The sequence below is a fragment of the Poecilia reticulata genome, chromosome 7 (genome assembly GCF_904066995.2).
Source record: "Poecilia reticulata chromosome 7, P_reticulata-male-v2, whole genome shotgun sequence".
NCBI lineage: Eukaryota > Metazoa > Chordata > Actinopteri > Cyprinodontiformes > Poeciliidae > Poecilia > Poecilia reticulata.
In genome coordinates, this window is record NC_088836.1 from 21,330,212 (window position 1) to 21,352,386 (window position 22,175).

General features: G+C 38.2%; 2 protein-coding genes and 1 long non-coding RNA gene across 3 annotated transcripts; 2 read left to right on the forward strand and 1 right to left on the reverse strand.

Moving 5' to 3' along the window:
• The first annotated feature begins 257 nt into the window (after nt 1-257).
• Nucleotides 258-10,688, forward strand: LOC145552258 (uncharacterized). The gene is made up of 3 exons (XR_014088240.1): nt 258-2,023; nt 5,476-5,603; nt 10,379-10,688. It is a non-coding gene; the product is annotated as an uncharacterized LOC145552258 (long non-coding RNA).
• ogg1 (8-oxoguanine DNA glycosylase) lies at nt 8,783-12,004 on the reverse strand. The gene is made up of 7 exons (XM_008413986.3): nt 11,523-12,004; nt 11,143-11,438; nt 10,878-11,057; nt 10,362-10,540; nt 10,116-10,263; nt 9,993-10,042; nt 8,783-9,917 (listed from the first exon to the last, which is right to left on the reverse strand). Exons 1-7 carry the CDS (start codon nt 11,630-11,632, stop codon nt 9,714-9,716), a joined length of 1,167 nt encoding a protein of 388 aa, XP_008412208.2. The 5' UTR covers nt 11,633-12,004; the 3' UTR covers nt 8,783-9,713.
• Nucleotides 12,005-13,421: 1,417 nt separating this feature from the next.
• On the forward strand, nt 13,422-21,681 carry qars1 (glutaminyl-tRNA synthetase 1). The gene is made up of 23 exons (XM_008413987.3): nt 13,422-13,624; nt 13,955-14,105; nt 14,212-14,321; nt 15,495-15,570; nt 15,652-15,716; nt 15,794-15,847; nt 15,963-16,026; nt 16,108-16,182; nt 16,568-16,653; nt 16,745-16,831; nt 16,908-17,007; nt 17,455-17,533; nt 17,613-17,852; nt 17,932-18,024; nt 18,123-18,260; nt 18,903-18,990; nt 19,091-19,237; nt 19,475-19,576; nt 19,668-19,760; nt 20,244-20,371; nt 20,452-20,518; nt 20,805-20,930; nt 21,075-21,681. The coding sequence occupies exons 1-23, from the start codon at nt 13,514-13,516 to the stop codon at nt 21,123-21,125; spliced, it is 2,331 nt and encodes a 776-aa protein (XP_008412209.1). The 5' UTR covers nt 13,422-13,513; the 3' UTR covers nt 21,126-21,681.
• The last annotated feature ends 494 nt before the right edge of the window (nt 21,682-22,175 follow it).

Sequence of the window (22,175 nt, forward strand, 5' to 3'; positions counted from 1 at the left end):
CTCTTGCAGGTTGCGTAAACCCGCTAAATATTTTAGGGGTACGCAGTACCCCCTGACTTTCACCCCTGGTGTTAGTGCACAAGAAATTTTGTACCAATGCAATTAACCATTGTGTTATAATTAATTTCTCTTGATACTTAGATATTTTAACAACTCACATGATTGGATAATCATAAAAGGCTCAAATTTCCCCATTCATCCATTTTCTTACACCCTTTGTCAAAAAAAAGAAAGAAAGAGAAAAGAAGAAGAAAAACATGTATGTTGGCATACTGGTCACTCTAAAATGCAATGCACATGAGTGATGGTAGTGTGTCAAAAAATATACAGCCTTTATTTTTTATCAAGCAACCAACTCCAGCGGTTAGCGGTCAACAGACCAAGGTGCAGCACTCAATGATCCCTTTCGAACATGCTGTATTGAGGATTTTCTGATAAAACTGTGTGGAGTCAAGTTTTCTCGGCATGCTTTATCAGGACTTATCCAAAGTTTGTCAAAGACAAAATCTGATACATATTAATTGACCAGTTGCACCATTTCTGGGATTCCAAATATGCATTCCTCATAAATTAAGTTACATTGTTGAGTATCCAATTGCAGGAATAGCTGGGAAAAAGAGAAATTGAGAACTGTTGGTGATCAAGAGGAAGAAGCATTGATGAAAAACTTGCAAGATGTCAGAAGGGAACAAACAAATCCCAGCAAGTGACTAGAAAGAAGCAGCAGTATAAATACAGAGTGTGGCGAGTGTGGACAAAGAGCAATTAGGTCTAAACAGTTAAATGCTTTGTGACTATGTGGCCAGAGGAGCTGAGGAAAAATACGTACAGGACAGAATAGTAAAACAACCAAACATAAAACTCTAGAATCCAAAATACAAATAGAACAAACAGAATAACAGAAAATTCTAATTAAAAGTTCAATGGATCAAGACAGTTGTCTCAACATGACTGGAGATCTTTGAAAATGAAATTATGACAGTTCCAGTCTGCACTAATTCTCTTCTCAAACCACTGTAGAGGACTTTATTGTCACCAAACTAACTTGAAATCCATGCAGCATTTTCAGCTTAAAACATGCTGTTACCAATAAAGATGAGAAAACAATGGACTCAAATGAACTCCGATCATTTGCCAAATGTAAACATCACCAGGGGCTTGTAAATGTGACAGCTTGTTTGTTTTTGGTTGGAAGTTTTTGTCTTGACTAAATAAGAACAATTTATATCCAGCGGAGCCAGTCTTATTTCTAATGCCATGGATATGTGTGATAGTGTTGTGCAAATTAATGTTTGTAAGGGAAGGCACCCAATTTTGTTATAGTCTATGTATTTTTATTATACGTTTCACTATTATTATTATTATTATTATTATTATTATTATTATTATTATTATTATTATTATTATTGTAAGGATGTACTATGAAATAGCAAAGCAAATAGAAAGACTTACATTAGCATTTTGTTAAATTTTGACTAATTTAGCTGAAAACTCTAGCCAGTAGCTTGAACGAGGGATTGTTTGTGCCACAGGCACAAGGACAGTAAGATGAGTCCAGATGAAACAATACTCTCACTCTGCTGTGCTACGCCCCATTCCGGGAGTGTAGAGCGAGAACAAGCCACCTTGAGCCAAACTGAGAGAGTTTCCTCATGCTGCACCTTGGCTCAGAGCCACTCTGTCATGCTTCGTCTGAGTGTTTCTGTTTTTACAATAACTTCTACATTTTCTTGTCTGGACACGCTGAAGGCAGCAGCTTTGCTCTGATTAAGCCTTAAACGCAGACATCATCTGACAATGGCCGTGGGTGTGGATTCAGAACCAGACTACAAACAGGAATGATTCCCAGCTCCTAAAGTTCTCTTTTGTATTCTTCACTTTCATCAAACCGACTGGACCATCGAGCTGAGTCCTAAAATAACCTGGGTGGCTCAGAGGATTGTCTTAAGGCCATTAAATTACTACTGAGCCGGCCGGGGTCACTGGAGGCTTTGAGCAGGTGAAACAGGAACACCTTTGGATGGTAATCACATTATTGTCCATAGATTATGACTAACATTGTAGCCGCTTGACTAACAACACGCTGGCAATGGATTTAATGCCAGAAATGACTGTTAAGTTAAAAAATGCGAGAGACCTTTTTGTTTCGCTTTTTCTTTAAGAGAAAACTGTAACATGAGAAGAGTGTTGACAGCTGTAACAAGATTAGAGTAGCAGGGTGTTAAAGAGGGGGCTGGTTCTAATAAGAAGGAAATTGTCTAGAAGAGCTTACTTACAGGAGTTTTAAGGATTTTCAATACCATTAAGAAACATTTATTTAAAAAATTACATTTTGAAATGTATAATTTGAGGACTAATCACCCTGTGCAACAAAATAAAGCAGCGGTTATATCCAAAGAAAAATAAAGTCCTATAAATACCAAAAAATGGTTTATTTAAAGACGTGCTTTGTTTAATGCTTCCATTTGCTTTGGCACAAACTTTTAATCATGACTAATAAAACGCTAATAAGATTGTTCAATCTTTTATTGAGAGTTCAAGTTTTGATTTCAAGTTAATAAATTTGTATGTTTCTTCGTCTATCAGTCAGTGAAATTATTGAGCCTGCAGCATACTGACCTTTCCTCTTGGCATGATTCTCTTTCTCTTGCTATCCTAAAAATTTGAAGAATAAGATACCAATAGACACAGTGTTATTTCTCTAAGAGAAGTCTACATTATTCTGAAATCAAACAAGAATTGGGAAGGATTTACTACAGAAACCATCTGTATATATTGGATAAGAAGACAATCTTTTCATTGTAATTTTTCTGAAATTAAATCAGACATATCTTGTGTTTTGTTAAAGATACATCATGGTAAAATCCAGCAGCTTTGTATTTTGGAGTACCATCTTCAGAGGTATACCTATGATTTAGAATCCACTGTTGGTGATGAGAAAATTGGTTTATATTTCAAATATTTTTCCAACAAACGTATAGCTTGAGGAACGAAACACAAAATGTTTGGCCCAAGTAATAACATTTAAAGGTAAACCTGCTAATACAGAGAAAATGTATGTAAATTTCTGTTTTTAGAAACATTAATAAATCTTTGACATGTTCACTTATTTTTGTGGCACTTAGTTTACAGAACTAATTTTGGTTATTCTAACTGACGTAGAACAAAATAAGTTTAGTCTGATTAATCTTCAGACAGTGAGGACAAAAGGTACATGTGCATTTTTATTTGATGTGTGCATCTTGTTTCAACTGTATGTCTGTAACAGCTATATTTCAGAATTTGGTCTCCGTAATATTATTTTCCCACAGTTTAACCTATTTCAAATCATTTTACATCTTCTTGGCTACAACTCTTTAGTCATTCTGTTTGCTGTGGCTAGGCCTGAGGCCCCTTTATTTCTTGGGCTCAAAGAGTTAATTTGAACTGAATTTTAGCTGGTTCAAACGCAACCATCCTCCTTAAAAATATGAGCTATTGAGTTTTAATCCTTGGCTGAAAAGCGAGGGCCCCTTCAGGTGGCGTATATTATTATCTTTTTTGACAAAATAAGCCGCTTTTATTAAGAACAGCTTTGCTAGCGACCATCTACACACTTCAGAGTCAGAACAGTTTGAGATCTGAAAGATCCTTGGCAGCTCTGTGCTCTCAGTCTTTCACTTTGTGGTTTCCCTTCATCCTACGGAACAAAGCACCCCGTCTTTGGGCCCCAATGAGACCTCCATGTGGGGACCACCTCCCTGTTCTGTCATCACAGCTGCCTGTGGAAGTGTTAAATTTCACCACATCTAAGATGAACCCTTAAGGTTTTTGTCTGTCTTACAGTCATATGAAAACATCTGACACTGCTGTGTAAACAGACAACAGAAAACAGAGACTCGTCCTTTTATTGGTAGAGTGAGGTCACAGTTAGATTACTCACTAATCATTAATTGTGACATTTTTTCCCCATCTTATTGATAACTGCTGTGTCAGACTAAAAAAATAAATAAAGATTAGCTTTCCTTAAAGAAAAAAAAAACTTCCATTTGCACTTGAATGTAACATTTGCATTGTGAACAGAGTATTTTAACAACTTGAGGCCTGATAATACATCTTAATATTAACCTTAGTGATAAACAAATTAGGCAGAATATAATTGAATAAGTTTAAACTTCTTCCCACACAATTTTACATTTAACTTATGTTCTTAAAATACTGTGTTTTAGCAATAATAATAATAATAACAATAATAATAATAATATCCAAAATTTTCTGACGTATTTAGATTAGCTAATACATAAACACTAAACAAACATTTGATAGTAGTTTTAAAATATTTCTAGTATAGGCGTAGGAAGAGGCGGGGGGAACATGTCCCCGCCAATATTGGAGAGAGTCACATTCGTCCCCCCAATAATTTCACCTCAGTTGGGAGGAATTTTAAAATCTTATACTCGCATGCTTTTATTTTGAAGGCGCACAACAGCGCATTAGCAGAGCGCTTCCTCCCTTCTCTGAACGGCTCAGAGTAAAGGCAGCAGCAGACGGAGTCAGAGAAACTCCGTTTGAATGAGGTAAACGATCTGTCAGGAAGTTTGCCATCAATATCGCTCGTTTATAACATCTTGTTGTCAGTTTACTTTCATATATAGAACTAAATTTTTTGGTTAAGTTGTTTTAATTCTGGAATAGTCACATGTCCAAAATTTTACTGCTAACTTTGTTTAAAAGTTAGCTAGTCTAGTCACAATGATTTAGAATGAGACTGAAAAAGCAGCGAAATTAGCCTTTTTATTATTTAAAGTGAGCAACACCTGATCATACTCGACCATTTAACGTGTATTTATATATTATATTATATTATATTATATTATATTATATTATATTATATTATATTATATAATTTAGATATTTAGGAGAACAGGCTTGGTTTTAAAGGAAAGATGCAACAAAATGATTTTAAAAAAATCTTTAAAGCTTAAATAAAATACTTTTATCAAGTTAAACTATATTTTATGCATATAAAGCCTAACCTTTATCCATACTGCAAACCATAATAAATCTAAAAATAATTTTTTTTGAAAGGCCCTTTTTTGCATATGACCCACTTTCAAGAGAACTTCCCCCTGAACAGTGTATGGGTAACAGGTCCCATACATTTTAGGGTCCGCTACAACAAAACATCCAAGCTGTTGTCAGCTTCTGGAAATCTATGGAGATCTTTCCGTTTCATGGAGGCTCTGATTATAGTGCCTCCAAGTGTTTGTAGGCAGCAGCAACACTCATGTTAGAGAAAGTAAGCAGTAAGATGTCCTTTTCACTGAATCACCCCAGAGGTTACAACAAATGTCAAGACACACGTCTTACATAATGTATAGGCCACTGTTGTTTTGCTGTCCTTTGTGCCTTCACCAACATCACTGTCCCTACCTTCTGCACACACTGACCTATCCCTCCTTCTCTTTTTTTTATTTTTTATTTTTATCTTCACAGTGACTCTGCCTGAAGCAGAGACGCAGCTTCTGCCCAGCTGAAGTGGAGCGGGGATGAAAGCTGAGTCACATTCTCATTAACTCGCATGGCTGCACTCTGCTCCACAAAAATAAAACAGTCCTATGGATGTACGACACGCACATCCACAGATGAAACAGCCACACACATAGGCCTCCGCTTGCTCGAAGACACGTCAAAAAACATTTCTCACATTAGAGCCTGATGGCCGTGCAGATCTGAAAAGAGTCCTTATATGAAGGAAACTAAAAAGTAGCTCTGTCATTCCTTCACATGGACATCAAACCTCTTAGACGGCCATGCTGTCACCAGAGACAGTCACAGCAGCCCTGAGAACTGACAGCAGATAACTGCAACCCCTGCTATAAAAAGATCAGCTGACACAGTCTGAAAGTGCCTATAGATAAACATATGGACACCGAATCACTCAGCGAGGATGATTGTTTTTGAGCTAACAAACAGAAATACTACTCTGATCCAGGGAATGCTCTGCGGCATCCTGTGGGCATCTCCAACATGCCTTCAAACACCACAGATTGTTCTTACAGCGATTAGCCAAGGAAGCAGGCAGAGACAATTCATCCAATGAAAGTGTCAAAAAGCTGAATAAACCACATGGACTCTCTGTAATAATAGAGATCAATCTGTGCTGCCATCTAGAGGCCAATTTTAGCACTGTTAAAATTGGCCACATTTGAAAATGATTTAATTCTAGTCTGTTTCAAGAACTTTTTGAACATTTGAGTTGAGAACATTTCTTTAAATTTAATTCTGTTTATTTATAAAGTTCCTCTTTATAGAAAAAAAATAATAATCCAAGCATCCAGTTCATGTCTAAATACATAGAAATAGAAATTAATTTAATCCAATCATACAGACACATTCAAATACAGTGGCGTACATTCCATTTCAAAGCTAGTTATAATACAATAACATCAAAGACTTTGGAGCCTCTCCTCCGCATCGAGTAAGCAAATCGCAACAGTGGAAAAAAACAACCTGCTTCACAGGAAATAATGTCCCATGACCGACTGGACATTAAGAATAGCCGAAGCAGAACCCGCAGAAAACAAACAAAGAAACAAACAACAACAACAACATTTAACTTATGTTCTAATAATAATAAAACAATAAAATAATAATATAACATTTTCTGACGTATTTAGATTAGCTAATACATAAACACTAAACAAACATTTGATAGTAGTTTTAAAATATTTCTAGCATAGGCGTAGGAGAGGCGGGGGAACATGTCCCCCCAATATTGGAGAGAGTCACATTCGTCCCCCCCAATAATTTCACCTCAGTTGGGAGGAATTTTAAAATCTTCCACTCGCATGCTTTTATTTTGAAGGCGCACAACAGCGCATTAGCATAGCGCTTCCTCCCCTCTGAACGGCTCAGAGTAAAGGCAGCAGCAGACGGAGTCAGAGAACTCAGTTTGAATGAGGTAAACGATCTGTCAGGAAGTTTGCCATGAATATCGCTCGTTTATAACTTGTTGTCAGTTACTTTCATATAGAACTAAATTTTTGGTTAAGCTGTTTTAATTCTGGAATAGTCACAAATTTTACTGCTAACTTTGTTTAAAAGTTAGCTAGTCTAGTCACAATGATTTAGAATGAGACTGAAAAGCAGCGAAATTAGCCTTTTATTATTTAAAGTGAGCAACACCTGATCATAACAAATTAATTATATATTATATTATATATATTATATTATATTATAATTATATATTTAGATTTAGGAGAACAGGCTTGGTTTTAAAGGAAAGATGCAACAAAATGATTTTTAAAAATCTTTAAAGCTTAAATAAAATACTTTTATCAAGTTAACTATATTTTATGCATATAAAGCCTAACCTTTATGCATACTGCAAACCATAATAAATCTAAAATAAATTTTTTTGAAAGGCTCTTTTTTGCATATGACCACTTTCAAGAGAACTTCCCCTGAACAGTGTATGGGTAACAGGTACATTTTAGGGTCTGCTACAACAAAACATCAAGCTGTTGTCAGCTTCTGGAAATCTATGGAGATTTTCCGTTTCATGGAGGCTCTGATTATAGTGCTCCAAGTGTTTGTAGGCAGCAGCACACTCATGTTAGAGAAAGTAAGCAGTAAGATGTCCTTTTCACTGAATCACCAGAGGTTACAACAAATGTCAAGACACCGTCTTACATAAGTATAGGCCACTGTTGTTTTGCTGTCCTTTGTGCTTCACCAACATCATGTCCCTACTTCTGCACACACTGACCTATCCTCTTCTCTTTTTTTATTTTATTTTTATCTTCACAGTGACTGCTGAAGCAGACGCAGCTTCTGCCCAGCTGAAGTGGAGCGGGGATGAAGCTGAGTCACATTCTCATTAACTCGCATGGCTGCACTCTGCTCACAAAAATAAACAGTCCTATGGATGTACGACACGCACATCCACAGATGAAACAACACACATAGGCCTCCGCTTGCTCGAACACGTCAAAACATTTCTCACATTAGAGCCTGATGGCCGTGCAGATCTAAAAGAGTCCTTATATGAAGGAAACTAAAAAGTAGCTCTGTCATTCCTTCACATGGACATCAAACCTCTTAGACGGCCATGCTGTCACCAGAGACAGTCACAGCAGCCCAGAGAACTGACAGCAGATAACTGCAACCCTGCTAAAAGATCAGCTGACACAGTCTGAAGTGCCTGTAGATAACATATGGACACCGAATACTCAGCGAGGATGATTGTTTTTGAGCTAACAAACAGAAATACTACTCTGATCCAGGGAATGCTCTGCGGCATCCTGTGGGCATCTCCAACATGCTTCAAACACCACAGATTGTTCTTACAGCGATTAGCCAAGGAAGCAGGCAGAGACAATTCATCCAATGAAAGTGTCAAAAGCTGAATAAACCACATGGACTCTGTAATAATAGAGATCAATCTGTGCTGCCATCTAGAGGCCAATTTTAGCACTGTTAAAATTGCCACATTTGAAATGATTTAATTCTAGTCTGTTTCAAGACTTTTTGAACATTTGAGTTGAGAACATTTCTTTAAATTTATTCTGTTTTTTATAAAGTTCCTCTTTTAGAAAAAATAATATCCAAGCATCAGTTCATGTCTAAATACATAGAATGAAATTATTTAATCCAATATAGACACATTCAAATACAGTGGCGTACATTCAATAAGCTAGTTATAATCAAAGACTTGGAGCTCTCCTCCGCATCGAGTAGCAAATCGCAACAGTGGAAAAAACACCTGCTTCACAGGAAAGTCCCATGACCGACTGAAGCAGAACCCGCAGAAAACAAACAAAGAAACAAACAACAACAAAAAAATAAACAAACGTACTGATTCAGCTCTTTACATGGTAGAAAAGGCTGGAAACAAAAACGACATTAGAAATGTATTTTCGATCAATGGTATACAAGCTTTTCTGTTCAAGTGGATGAGACAAGTGGTTCAATATATACAGATCCATTCAATGAACTAGAATATCACTGAGAAGTTTATTTTTTGAGTAACTCCATTCACTAAGTGAAACACATTGTGTAGCTTAATTACACACAGACTGATGTTCTCAAGTCTTTATTCCTGTTAATTACGATGAAGCTAATGAAAATGCAACATTTGTGGTTCAAATATTATATTAAATCAATAGGTCTTAAAAAGCGTACCTTTATTCTGCTTACCTTAAATAAAAAAAAAACAATCAACCGGGCTTCCTTTGTAATTACTAGATTAAACATATTTTATTATCATAATAGTTTTGTCATTTATTTTAGTTTTTGAGTCCTGATTCCAACTTCAGGACTCACCATGTTGGACAATAAAATCAGTTCTAAAGACAGAAAACTCAAACATATTCCCACACAAAATGATTACAGCAAATACAGTATTTTTTTCCAGTGCTTTTTGTACTCTGTAGAAATAGTCTAGTGCAGCATTAATGAGCTTTACTGAGTTTGTGGCTCATAATGACCACACTTTTAATATTAAAATTTACAGGCTCATCATTTTTTAAATAACTATATTGTAAAACAATCCACACTGTATGCTTCCGTTTCATAGTTCTAAAGTCATAAAAGAGCACAAATTTTATAGTACTAACCCTCAGATTAAAAAAAAAAAGAGAGAGATCATATAACCATGAACCAATTTCCATGAAGTTCATGAACAATAATTCCAGTGCATGTCTGTCTTATCTGATCAAAGATCTGTGGTTTCACACCTCTTCTGTCTTGACGGACATCTTTGCCTTCTTCTCACGTTCCGACTTAGGTTTCCTCTTTATTTCATGTCCTTCAAATTCTCTTTTTATTTTTAGCCCCTCGCACTCTCCTTCGCGCTCTTCTTCGTTCTGTGGCTGCTTTAAACTGGTCATTTCTTTGAGATGCTGAAACTTCTTGAGGTCAGCACAGAATAAAACCTAAAAGAGGCAAATAAGTGGTAACAGCAAATCCACAGTGAAAGAGATGGAAACGTAGTGGATGATGATACTTACTGAATGGGCCCAACCTGCATATGGGCCCCACAGCTTTTTGAAAAAATCCCCTGCAGAGAAAAGGTTCATTAGATATTTTGTTTTTGTAGGAGGACAACTTTAACAAAGTGTGGAAAAACCAACCTATATCTCTGTGAACTTTTTCTGTGAGGGTCTTTTGTCCGTTACCAGAAGTGTACTTATAGTCCCGCTTAGCGATCTGCCAAACATGTGTGTCCACAGGAACGGCCTCACACTTATCCAGACACATCAGACAAACACAGTCTGCCACCTACAACAAATGCTATTATTACTTCATGTCTTAATATCTGCTCTCCAAGTTAATATCAATTAAATGTAAGGATCTAACATGTTTGCGTTCTGTCTTACTTTGGTGCCAACTCCAGGGAGGGTTCGGAGAGAATCACGGGCCTCCATATACGGGACGTTTCGTAAACCAACAAGCCACTGGGGCCCGTGCGTGTCCAGGATCTGCTTAGCGCTCTGCTGAAGGAACCGAGCCCTGTAGCCAAAGCCCAGATCCCTGAGACGTTCCTCTACACCACTGTCTGCAGATCACAAGAGCAGCATATATGAAATAAGAAACTGTGAAAAAGAAAAAGCTGCCGAAAAGGACATTATGAAATACTAAATGTGGGTACGACAGACAAAAAGCACCACAATAAAAAATACTGTTCAACAGTGGCTTGAAAAATTTGTTACACACCTTGTACTTTTACACAACACCTAACCCTAATTTCTTTTTTGGGAAACAAAACGTATACTTTTTTTCTGATTCATCTGCAAAATGAGAAGTGTTTAAAAATAATGTGATTGTGCGGGTGTAAAAAGACTTTGTCAATCCTGTAAAGGGCACGCAAATCCTAATGCAAAATTTTCACACACCTGCCAATGCGGACAGTGTCGGAAAGTCATGGTAGGAAGTTTGATCCAGCTGGCAGAGAGGGCTCCCCAGAGCCTGACACAATCTCTCCACCATGCCCTGAATACGCGAGATGTGGTTGTTGGAAGTGCAAATGAAGGAAAAAAGGCATTCTGTGGGGTCCTGACGCAACATCCGCACACCTGCAGAAACACCAAGCAGTACATTTTAGATCTGGTTCAATTCACTGTGAAACAGTACTATACATGCATGAACAAACACACTAACCTGTAAAGATGTCAGAAATCTTCTTGAAGTGAGAGTCTGCTGTACCCCACTCCTTGTATAGATCCCCCAGCTTCACGTGCAGCTGGAAGTAGTCTCTCAGCATCTCTGCTTCCACCTCAGAGTGGTGTGAGGCAGTGACAGACTCTGCCCTCAGAGAGTCTTCTGAGCTGTTTTCTCCACCAGCTCCACCCTGGTTTGTGTACACGTAGTACCAAAGAGTGTCTTCTGTTTGAGTCAGGGTCCAAACACGCCCCCCTATGACTCCAGTCCAGTGCCCATCAGCAGTTTCTCTCCAGCTGTGAATTAATTGAATGGAAAAACACAGGAATACGCGTATCTTCCGGTTCATTTAATGTTATGAGTTATCTGTAGACACTCACCGGAAAGTTTGTCCACAACCGAGGACGAGCTCCAGTCGCAGCTCCGACTTTGCGCATGGCAAAGATCGCCACAATTTAGCCCCTGAAGACAGCACCGCATGTTTCGCCATACTTGTTTGGAGCTAAAAGATGCCTTAACTGACCGATAAGCGATCTGTAGTAAAAACGCATTGATTTGTCGGCATGCAACCTGCAGAAAAATGAAAAGCGAATGTACACATAGCCATATGGTGGATTCACTCTTTACCCGTCAACCGGCAAAATCTCCGGGTGACTAGTTTCAAGGGAGGAGTTTCTATCCTAGATAGAGGTGGAAGCAGGTGGGAAATGGACTCACCCTAAATATTTGAAGACCACACACCGATGAGGCAATAAGATAAAAAGGCACACAATTACCACCAGTTGACTTAATAATTATTTGTTTACTATTTTGCTGCCCACAGCCCTGCTGTGACACGGACTCCCCTAGATCTCTCAAAGTTGTATATGATATATGGCACTAAAATCAGTAGCGGAGCCAGAGGGGGGGCCAGTGCCCCCCCTGTCATCTGATTGGCCCCGCCAATGGCCCCCTGATGATTGACATGTAACAGCACCAGGTCATTCCTGTACATTATTTGGAATCATTCTAAGTCAACCTAATATCTAAAGAAGAAAAACAATAATAAATATATAAAAAGAAAATGTATAAAACTTTATATAAGTCCATGTGACATAGATAAATAGATTTATATCAGGCGCTATACCAGCCTCCTTTATACTCATAAAAACAAGCTGAAATTGTTCTCCTGGATGTTTCAGTTACGCTGCGCTGTGGTGCAACTCAAATGCTAAAGCGCTTCATACCTGGTGGTGATGGTAAAACACCAATAAGTTATTTATTGATCCTCCGCAAAAAAGAGAAAAAAACCAAAGAGGGGCCGACAATGTTCGTAGTTTGGAGCAGAGGTTGCGCTAGAGTTTTTTCGTTGTCCGTCAAAGAAAAAAATCATTTTATTTCCAATTTGTAGTCATCAAACGACTACAAATTGTCATTTGATGACTATTTATATATATATATATATATATATATATATATATATATATATATATATATGTATGTGTGTGTGTGTGTGTGTGTGTGTGGTGTGTGTGTGTATGTATAATATATATATGTATATATATATATATATATATATATATATATATATATATATATATATATATATATATATGTGCACACACACATTTAAAATTTTGCCCCCCCAGAGGTAGTCCTGGCCCCCCCCTTGACCCCCCCAACTTTAAAAGTCTAGCTCCTCCACTGACTAAAATGCTAGCAGCAGTTGTCAGGAGCAAAACTATAATGTTACTTACAGCCAGTAATTGAACAAAGTTAACGAATATGATGAATATTATTATGAATTCTGGGCTCAGGTGGTGCACAGATATTTTGTATGCATTTTGGACCAGATTTTTCACAGCTTTGAGTTTGCTTAGATTGAGTGCCGGTTTCCTCGCCGGCTGATAAATGGAGCGGAGCCAGCTAAAGGAGCCATCAAAACTTTCACAGAGTTAACACAGAAAATGACGGACAGAAAATAAGTTACCCTGCGATGGAAATATTCACACATGTAAAAAATAAAATAGAAAAGAGCGCTTTTCTGTTTTAAAATGATCTCTCACGAAAATAAAATTTTATTATATTACAAGTTTCTGCTAAATAGTGACTGAACTATCAGTCTGATGCAACGTTACTCTAATTCTGGAAGTCCCTCCCTCGCTGATGTCAACAAACAGCTCATTGGTTATTAGGCTTACATAGCAAGCAAAGCTCATTCGTAATTGGTCAACTTCATGTGTGGGGTTTGTGCCCTATTGGCTAATAATTTTCTAGCGTAATATTTTTGGTTTGCGTTGGACAGGAAGTCTCTCTTTCGCTCTTCCTCTGAGGAGACAGACAGTGTGCGGCGGCGTTGTGTCTGCGTGGTCTCGATTTTTAAAGAGGACTAATGGCTGATACTTTGACACTTTTCACCTCGATTGGGCTCAGCGAGCAGAAAGCGAAGGAGACACTGAAAAATGAAGCTTTGAGTTCTGCACTAAAGGAGGGGATTATTCAGGTACGAGCTCACCGGTGCAGCTGGGATATGTCGCTGCACCGCAGACCAACTTTACTCATTTTGAAACTAACTAAGCAATAAACATCAAGCTTAACCCCTGTGTCTACAAATGGGGTCCAACCGACGGTACACACGTAAAACGTGTCATTTGCCACAGTCCTCGCACGCGCAAGGGTTAAATACCACTTTCGCTTTACATTTTGTATGGTTAAAGCTTATATTTTTCACATTATTTAATTTTGGTGGAGTCCTTTCTCTTTTTTCGACTGCTACTTTTAACTGTGACAGAGCTGGAGAAAAGGCAACAAATTTGATAAATTTTTTTAACAGGCTCAGCGTGTCAATGGGGCAAATGGAGTGGACAAAGCCATGGGCACTTTGCTGTACAGTATGGCTTCTCGCCTTAAAGACAACAAACGCCTGGTATTTCTGTCAGACTGCATCGCTCAGAGGAAAATCTGTACAGAACTACAGCTAGCAGGTAATTTCTCACAAAATTTGATATGTACGATGAAGGCAAAACCGAATAATAAACCTTAGGTTGATGTTGACTGCTTCCTCAGTTATGTTATCTATATTTTTTGCAGCTGCTTTAGACTTTGTCAAAAGTCATCCCGAGGATCCCATCAGTCAGAAAGAGTTTGATGAAGCATGTGGTGTAGGTGTAGTCATAACACCGGAGCAGATTGAGGATGCAGTAAGTGCATAATCTCCCACTGATCTGAAGCAAAATGCCTCACAAATACAGTCATGCACTCTTAGCTTTTTTGACATGTCATCACATTACATCCAACACAAACCATTGCATAGAAGCGGAAGTAAAAAAAAAAAAAATTCAAAGGTTTTTACAAATGAACTCCTGAAATTTGTAGTGTGTATTTGTGTTGAGCCTCTTCTAAATACACTCACAGGATCAATTACCTAAAAGGGTAATTTAATTAGAAAATATAGTCCATCCATGTGTAATTTAATTAAGTGACACATTAAGTGACATTTAATCTTGCAGCATTACAAAAACCCTAAACATGCAGCCAGCGTCACAAAGGATTTCAGTGAGTTAAAGCAAGTCGTCCTGACCGTCTGGACAAGAAAAAAAAGACAACAAAAAAAGAAACAAACAAAAAAAAATTTTTTTCTTGAATTGAACAGTTTGGTTAATTATCACAAATTACCATTCCAGTTTCTAAGACAGCATTTTGAAACTGGAATTGAGCACACAATTCTCAGAAGCATAGTTTGTACATGATGCACTATAAGTAAGCTAATAAAAAAATCACATCCTTACCTAGCAATATAATGGCAATCTCTGATCCGTCTCGTAAAATTGATTAAATCATAGTGGCAACACATGCTGCCTTACAGGCCACATTTATTGTCTTAGTGACTTCCAAAGCCTGTCGTTATCATTTCCTGTTCCTCAGTAGACTATTGTAGTAATTTTATTGCATTCATTAAAATGTCCTAGTTAAAGTCCAACTGATAGGAAACGTAATGCTTAGATACTTTCCATCCAGCCTCACTGAGCCTGAGCTGATTCACAAAGAGGAATGGTCTAAAACTTTAATCTAGCTGCGCAAAGCTGGAAGAGACACAACTCAGGAAAACTCAAATCTATAACTTGAGCAAAAAGTGATTTTTTTTTTTAACAAAGTTTTGTGACTGAGGACTAAATAAAAATGCATGCAACACTTTTAATATTTTTACTTACAAAACCATTTGAAAACTGTGTCTCAATACTTCCACTTTAGATTTACATGGTAAACAATTTACAAACACAATAGTTTGTGTTTTTTACTATTGCAAAGTGGTGTAAACCTCTCACTATGTGCACCGGCCATGGTGTGTTGACTGACAGTGGACTGTCGCGCAGGTTGAGTCTGTCATCAAGAAGCACAAGGAGCAGCTGCTGATGGAGAGGTATCGCTTCAACATGGGATTGCTAATGGGTATGATCTCACATTTGGTTGAATATTTTCACAGCCAATACAGCAGAACAGACAGGCAGAATGTCTTTTTATCTGTTGCAGGAGAAGCACGCTCAGCTCTGAAGTGGGCCGACGGGAAGGTGATCAAAAATGAGGTGGATGTGCAGGTATGCATGGAGGAGGAGAGGGTTTGCTTTAATTAAATACGAACAGGTGACATTACACATTACTTTTGATCTTAAAGGTCCTGCACCTGCTGGGACCCAAGACGGAGGCGGATCTAGAGAAGAAACCCAAGGTAAGAGAGCTGTTTCATATGTGAGGGAAAGTTTAAACTGCTCTCACCTGAGCTGCTTCCTGCTATGATTTCTGGTTCTGTGTAATCGCTGAATCCTTCATGCTTTGTTACGCAGGCACAGAAAGCAAAGGTGGCAGAGAATGACGTGAAGGCAAAGAAAGAGGAGGTGTCATTGAATGGTGAGCCGCAGCAAAGCAGACAAAAGTGCATTGAACTGTTTCTTATGTGAGCGTGTTTTTTTTGTTTGTTCATTTATTAAGGTGATGGAAATTTTGTGGAAGGAAGATCTCTAATGGAGCAGCTGAGAGGAGAAGCACTCAAGTTTCATAAAACAGGTGAGAGAAAAACTTAGCATTAAGATGAAGTAGCATCTTTTCTTGTTTTTGTTGTTCTTGTTGTCAACATTAGCATTAGTAAAATGCATGTCTCTTTTTTCAAGCTGTGACTGTATTATTGTACTTTAGTAGTCTGGACACTGCAATACAACAAACTGCACCAGGTCGAGATTGGATAAAATATTTTACTTTCTTTGATTGATAATAATTGATCATCTGCACAGAAAAGTCACATCTTCTTACACATTCACAGATTACATTTCTTAGAAACCAGTCAAATCTCTCTCTGGTGCATTAAGGTATTTTTCTGCATATTGGTAACATTAAACGATGTAACACAGGGTCATTTATTTATAGTCTGACCTTTTACTTTTATCGTTTTCAGGAGAAAACTACAAAACCGAGGGTTATGTTGTGACTCCAAAAACAATGGATCTCCTTCAGAAACACATTGAGTTCACAGGTGGACAGGTACAGAAAAGTTAAAATATCAACATAAAATGAAAAGTTTTCATATCAAATGATCTGAGTGACTGAGTTTTGCCTGCTTTAACTGCTTCAGATCCGTACCCGTTTTCCACCTGAACCCAACGGTATTCTTCACATTGGACATGCTAAAGCCATTAATTTCAACTTTGGTTACGCCAAGGTACATTTGCCTAATTTACAATCTGTTTATTATTTTCTGTGAAGAAGTTTTCTCTGAATCTAAGCTCTTTCTGCAGGCAAACGATGGGATTTGTTACCTAAGATATGATGACACCAATCCTGAGAAGGAGGAGGAGAAGTACTTCACTGCCATCAAGGACATGGTGGAGTGGCTGGGTGTGTTTAGTTGATGTTTTATCTGATTATAGTGTAAGCATGATGCATCCATCAGGATTCTTCCACCATCTGAAAAAGTCTGGAATGTGATTTAAGTGTTTTTCAGGTCTAAATAAGTATGATAAAAGAAAATTGATGTATGGAAAAACTTTAGACTTTCTAGACTTTATTCCCTATCTTGTTGCCTTCCGTCAACTTTTTGTTGTCAACCCTTCGTTTCGTCCCTGTTTGCTTCTTTGCCTCTCCTCCTGTTCATCAGTCCGTTTTTTTTCCCAGGTTCCATACTTAAAGGCCTGACCACAGTCACCTTTGTATTTTTTAATTGCTAAAAGTGACTCAGACCATGTGTAGTTGAGATCTGGAAAAGCAGGAGATTTTCAAATGAATATTATGTGCGATCCTTGTATTATAAAACCGGCTCCTAATCAGCGCAGCTGTACCTCACAGGTTACACGCCGTACGACGTCACGCACGCGTCGGACAACTTCCAGAAACTCTACGACCTCGCCGTTGATCTGATCCGCAGGTAAGCGGGGGTCGAGAACGTACACAGGGAGTTTGGTTTGACTGACGGCTGGATTTCTGATCATCCTGTCTGTCATCAGGGGCCATGCGTATGTGTGCCATCAGAAGGGTGAGGAGCTGAAAGGCCACAACGTTCCTCCATCCCCATGGAGGGACCGACCCGTCGAAGAGTCTCTGGTGTTGTTTGAGAGGATGAAGAAGGGCATGTTCGCCGAGGGAGAGGCCACGCTCCGAATGAAGATGGTCATGGAGGATGGGAAGATGGATCCTGTGGCATATAGAATCAAGTACACGCCTCATCACCGAACAGGAGACGAATGGTAAGAAACCATGTTTTAGTTTTTATTTCTTTAACTCAGTTTGAATCGATTAACTTTTTTGGTTCATCTTCCTCTTCAGGTGTATCTACCCCACCTATGACTACACCCACTGTCTGTGTGACTCTATTGAAAACATCACCCATTCTCTGTGTACCAAAGAGTTTCAAGCCAGGTATACCAAGGTGTTTGATCTGTATGTAACTGCTCTTGGCTTTGGTTTGAAGGCATCGGTTTGATCAAGTTTTTCTGCTTTTTCATAAACGTTTTTAGGCGTTCCTCGTATTACTGGCTGTGCAACGCTCTGGACTTGTACTGCCCCGTTCAGTGGGAATACGGCCGCTTGAACCTCACCTATACCGTTGTGTCGAAGAGGAAAATTATCAAACTTGTTGAGACTGGCGTGGTCAGGTGACGAAACAACTCTTTATTTATGTTAAGATTTAATTTATGGGGGGTTTTTTTCACTCTGGTTCTTACCGATCCCCTTAGGGGAAACAGAGGGAGTTTTTTTTCGTCCTTTCGCAATACATTTGCTCATACACCTTGGGATTTTTGTGTGTATAGTCACAGGGATAAAAACAATATCAGTTCAAATTGCAAACATATTGTGAAAGAAGGCAGGTTTTTATATCTTAAAAAAAAACTGCATGCCTTACAGACATTAATAAAATATTTTGCAGAAAAGAAGCTTTTACACAAATTGTCTTTGAACAAAAGACAAAATAGCAGATGGGTTCTAAAACCACCTGCCTTTAGAAAATCAGTTGGTATTTTCTGAAAATTACAAAAAGTTACTCTTCATTATTTAGGATGTGCTCTACATAACAAAATGTTAACAAACATTCTTAATAAAAATCTGCTGAGTGTTTAATTTGTTGAATTATTTAAGACTCGAGGCTTATGATATTGAAAGTTTTGGGTATAAATCACTTCAAACTACTATATTCTGGACTAATAGAGCAAACTCTGCATTACACTAAAAGCCTTGTGTTTGATTTTGGTTCCACATACACTTTGTTGATTTTTTTATTTATTTTTTTCCTTATACAGAGACTGGGACGACCCCAGACTCTTCACTCTGACTGCTTTGAGGAGAAGAGGTTTCCCTCCTGAGGCCATCAATAACTTCTGTGCACGCGTATGCAGAGTGGAGGGATTTTGATCTGCTGCACAGATTGACAATGATTTAAATGTAAAAGGAATATGCTGTCGTGTAATTGTAACTGCCTCTGTTTCAGGTTGGTGTAACCGTTTCCCAGACGACGACAGAACCTCATCTGCTGGAGTCGTGTGTGAGAGACGTCCTGAATGACACCGCTCCTCGTGCCATGGCGGTGCTGGAACCCCTCAAGGTCACCATAACAAACCTCCCCAAGGACACAAAGGTTTGTTAAATTACTTTGAAATAAAGAATACATGTGCTAAAGATTTAAAGGTTAAGTTTAACCTCACTGCAATGGACTGGCAACCCTGTCCAGGCTGTACCCCGCCTCTCGCCTGAAACATACGCTGGAGATAGGCACCAGCACCCTTCTGGACCCCCACTAGGGACAAAGGTGTAAGAAAAAGGGTGGAAGTTTAACCTCATTAAGTAATCAGATTGCTGTTGTCTTCACTCACAGATGGATGTAAGGGTACCAGACTTTCCTGCCAATGAATCCAAAGGCACCCACACCGTTCCATTTACACGCACAGTATTCATTGAACAGAGCGACTTCAGAGAGGTTAGAAGGATGATAAACAAAGAGCTCCAACAATATTTTTGTGGAAGTCTTTCATTGTGGACTTATTGATTATTTATTTATTTTTTTGCAGGTAATGGAGAAAGGTTACAAGCGTCTGACTCCAGAACAGCCGGTTGGCTTGAGACATGCGGGGTATGTCATCTCTGTCCAGAAAGTTATCAAGGTAAATGTCAAAGTTATTTCATCTAATATCACTGTGATACAAGAAATTCGAGAAACATTGAGTCAAAACCATTTTTAGGGAGTTAAAATTGTAAGAACGAGGTGAATCCATTTATGTTAAACCAGCCACAGGTTGCTGCTGGGACCATGGTGCCTCAGCTACATATTTAAACTGCATTAGTGCATGTTTTTCAATGCATTTTTAAGATAAGATATCTTTACCTATGTTATAAATCACATGGAATAACTAGATTTAAGGCACAATTTGTCTCAATTAAGTATGTATTAAGTTAAACATGAAATGATTAAGTGTAAAATTTAAAAGTAGAAACAAGCAAATATAGTTCCACACATACCCGTCATTCTGATTTTTACCAGTGTTTTTAGCTTCCAGGCAAACATTAGTTTTGGATAAATTGTTAAATCACCACATGGCGATGAAGTTATTACTCAATAAGTCATCTGATTCCTCTCTGCTTCTCAGGACTCTCAGGGTAAAGTGGTGGAGCTGGAAGTGACCTGCTGCAGCTCAGACACTGCAGAGAAACCAAAGGCTTTCATCCACTGGGTCAGCCAGCCGCTGGTGTGTGAAGTGCGTCTCTATGAAAGACTGTAAGTCAGAAACGACTGCCATCCACAACTAAACAACCTGTGATTAAAAACTCAACTGAGAAGTCTTGCCTGCTTTGCAGCTTCCTGCACAAGCACCCAGAGGATCTGTCGGAAGTGCCAGGTGGCTTCCTGAGTGACATCAACCCTGTAAGTCTTTGGCGAGACTTAAAAATGCATCTTCATCATTCAGTGGTTAAGCTTTGATTCAGGAAATACACTGGGCACTTTTTAGATTTATTCCAAACCATGTATACTTGTCTTTCTGATTCACAAATGCTACTTTGTGTTGGTCTTTCACATAAAATCCTACTGAAATTCAGTAAATGTTGTGCATGTGATAAGATTATATTTGTAGTAGGTCAAAGGATATGAATACTTTTACAAGTTTCAGGGGGTTTACTTGAAACTTATCTTCTCATACTGTCTTCTCCAGAATTCCCTACAGGTGATCAGCAGTGCCTTAGTGGATACCTCAGTGAAGGGAGCAAAAGCTTTGGATAAATTCCAGTTTGAGAGAGTCGGTTACTTCTCCCTGGACCCCGACAGCTCAGCTGATAAGGTACAGTTAAACTCAAATCAATTTTGAAATGCTTTATTTTTATCTAGCTAGCAGCTATTAATATAGGTCTTTTAGATCTATATTAAATGCATACACACTATAGTGGTAAGACATGCTGTAATGTGGTTTTTCTTTCCATTTCAGCTTGTTTTTAACAGAACTGTCACACTCAAAGAAGACCCAGGGAAGATCTGATTGATTTAAAAAAAAAAAGAGAAGCTGTGCTTATTCCCCGGAGCCTTCAGATACTCGACCACTGTGTTTGTATCACTTATATTGGAACATCAGCGAGGACACAGGCAGATCTGACTGAGACTGCTTTAAATGATATGCCTTTTCTTATTGCTTTTCTTATTTTCTATTCAGCTCTTCTCATGTATGTCTCATGTGACTGGTTCATAAGGAAAGCAGCAAACTCTGAGGCTGCTCTTTGGTCTGTCTTACGGTTTTACCAGTCAGTGTTAAGAGCCCCTTCAAGATTTGTGTGTCCTGCTTTTTTTGCTGCAGCAGTGACTACCTGTTATGTGGGTACCTGTAAGCAACTTTGATAAAAGGAAAAAAAGGACTTCCTGAGCAAATTTTATTATGACTGATGTTTTATGTTAAACATAAAACATCAGTCTCAGTCTCAAATGCCATATTTGATTTTTCTAACTGAGGTGGTACCATCCCATCTTGTGGTTTTTAAGACTCACAGGGGTCCTTTGTACAGCAAAAAATAAAATGAATATGACAAAACTGTCTGCATTTATGATGTAGTGAGCATGTTTCTCTGTACATGTAAATGGCCAGTAATACTGATGGTTCTTGAATATTTATACTTGCTAAAATGGTTAGATGTTAATGAAAAAGTGGGTTACCTTTTCACATTGTATTGCCCAAAGTACAATGAGAGACATTGTTTACTAATGCCAAGATAGGCTGAGCCTTTTTTCACTATAAAAGTAAACTTCAGACAGTGAACTTATAAATTCTTTAAGAAAAAAGCTTTTTGAGGGTGGAGTCAGACCTGGAAACATGAACAGTTCCAGTAAATGAGTAAGAGCTTTGCCTGCTGCAGAACAAATGACATTATTATTCCAGTGATTAATTTAGTCACGTTTTCAAAATCAGAAGTGATTACTAGAATAAACGATGAGGGCAAGCCCAGGTGATTATGTTATTTAGAGCTGTAGAGTAACTCGTACTGGTGTGTCTGACTTTTTTTTATTAAGTGCACCTAAATATTTAACTGTGTGATGTTCT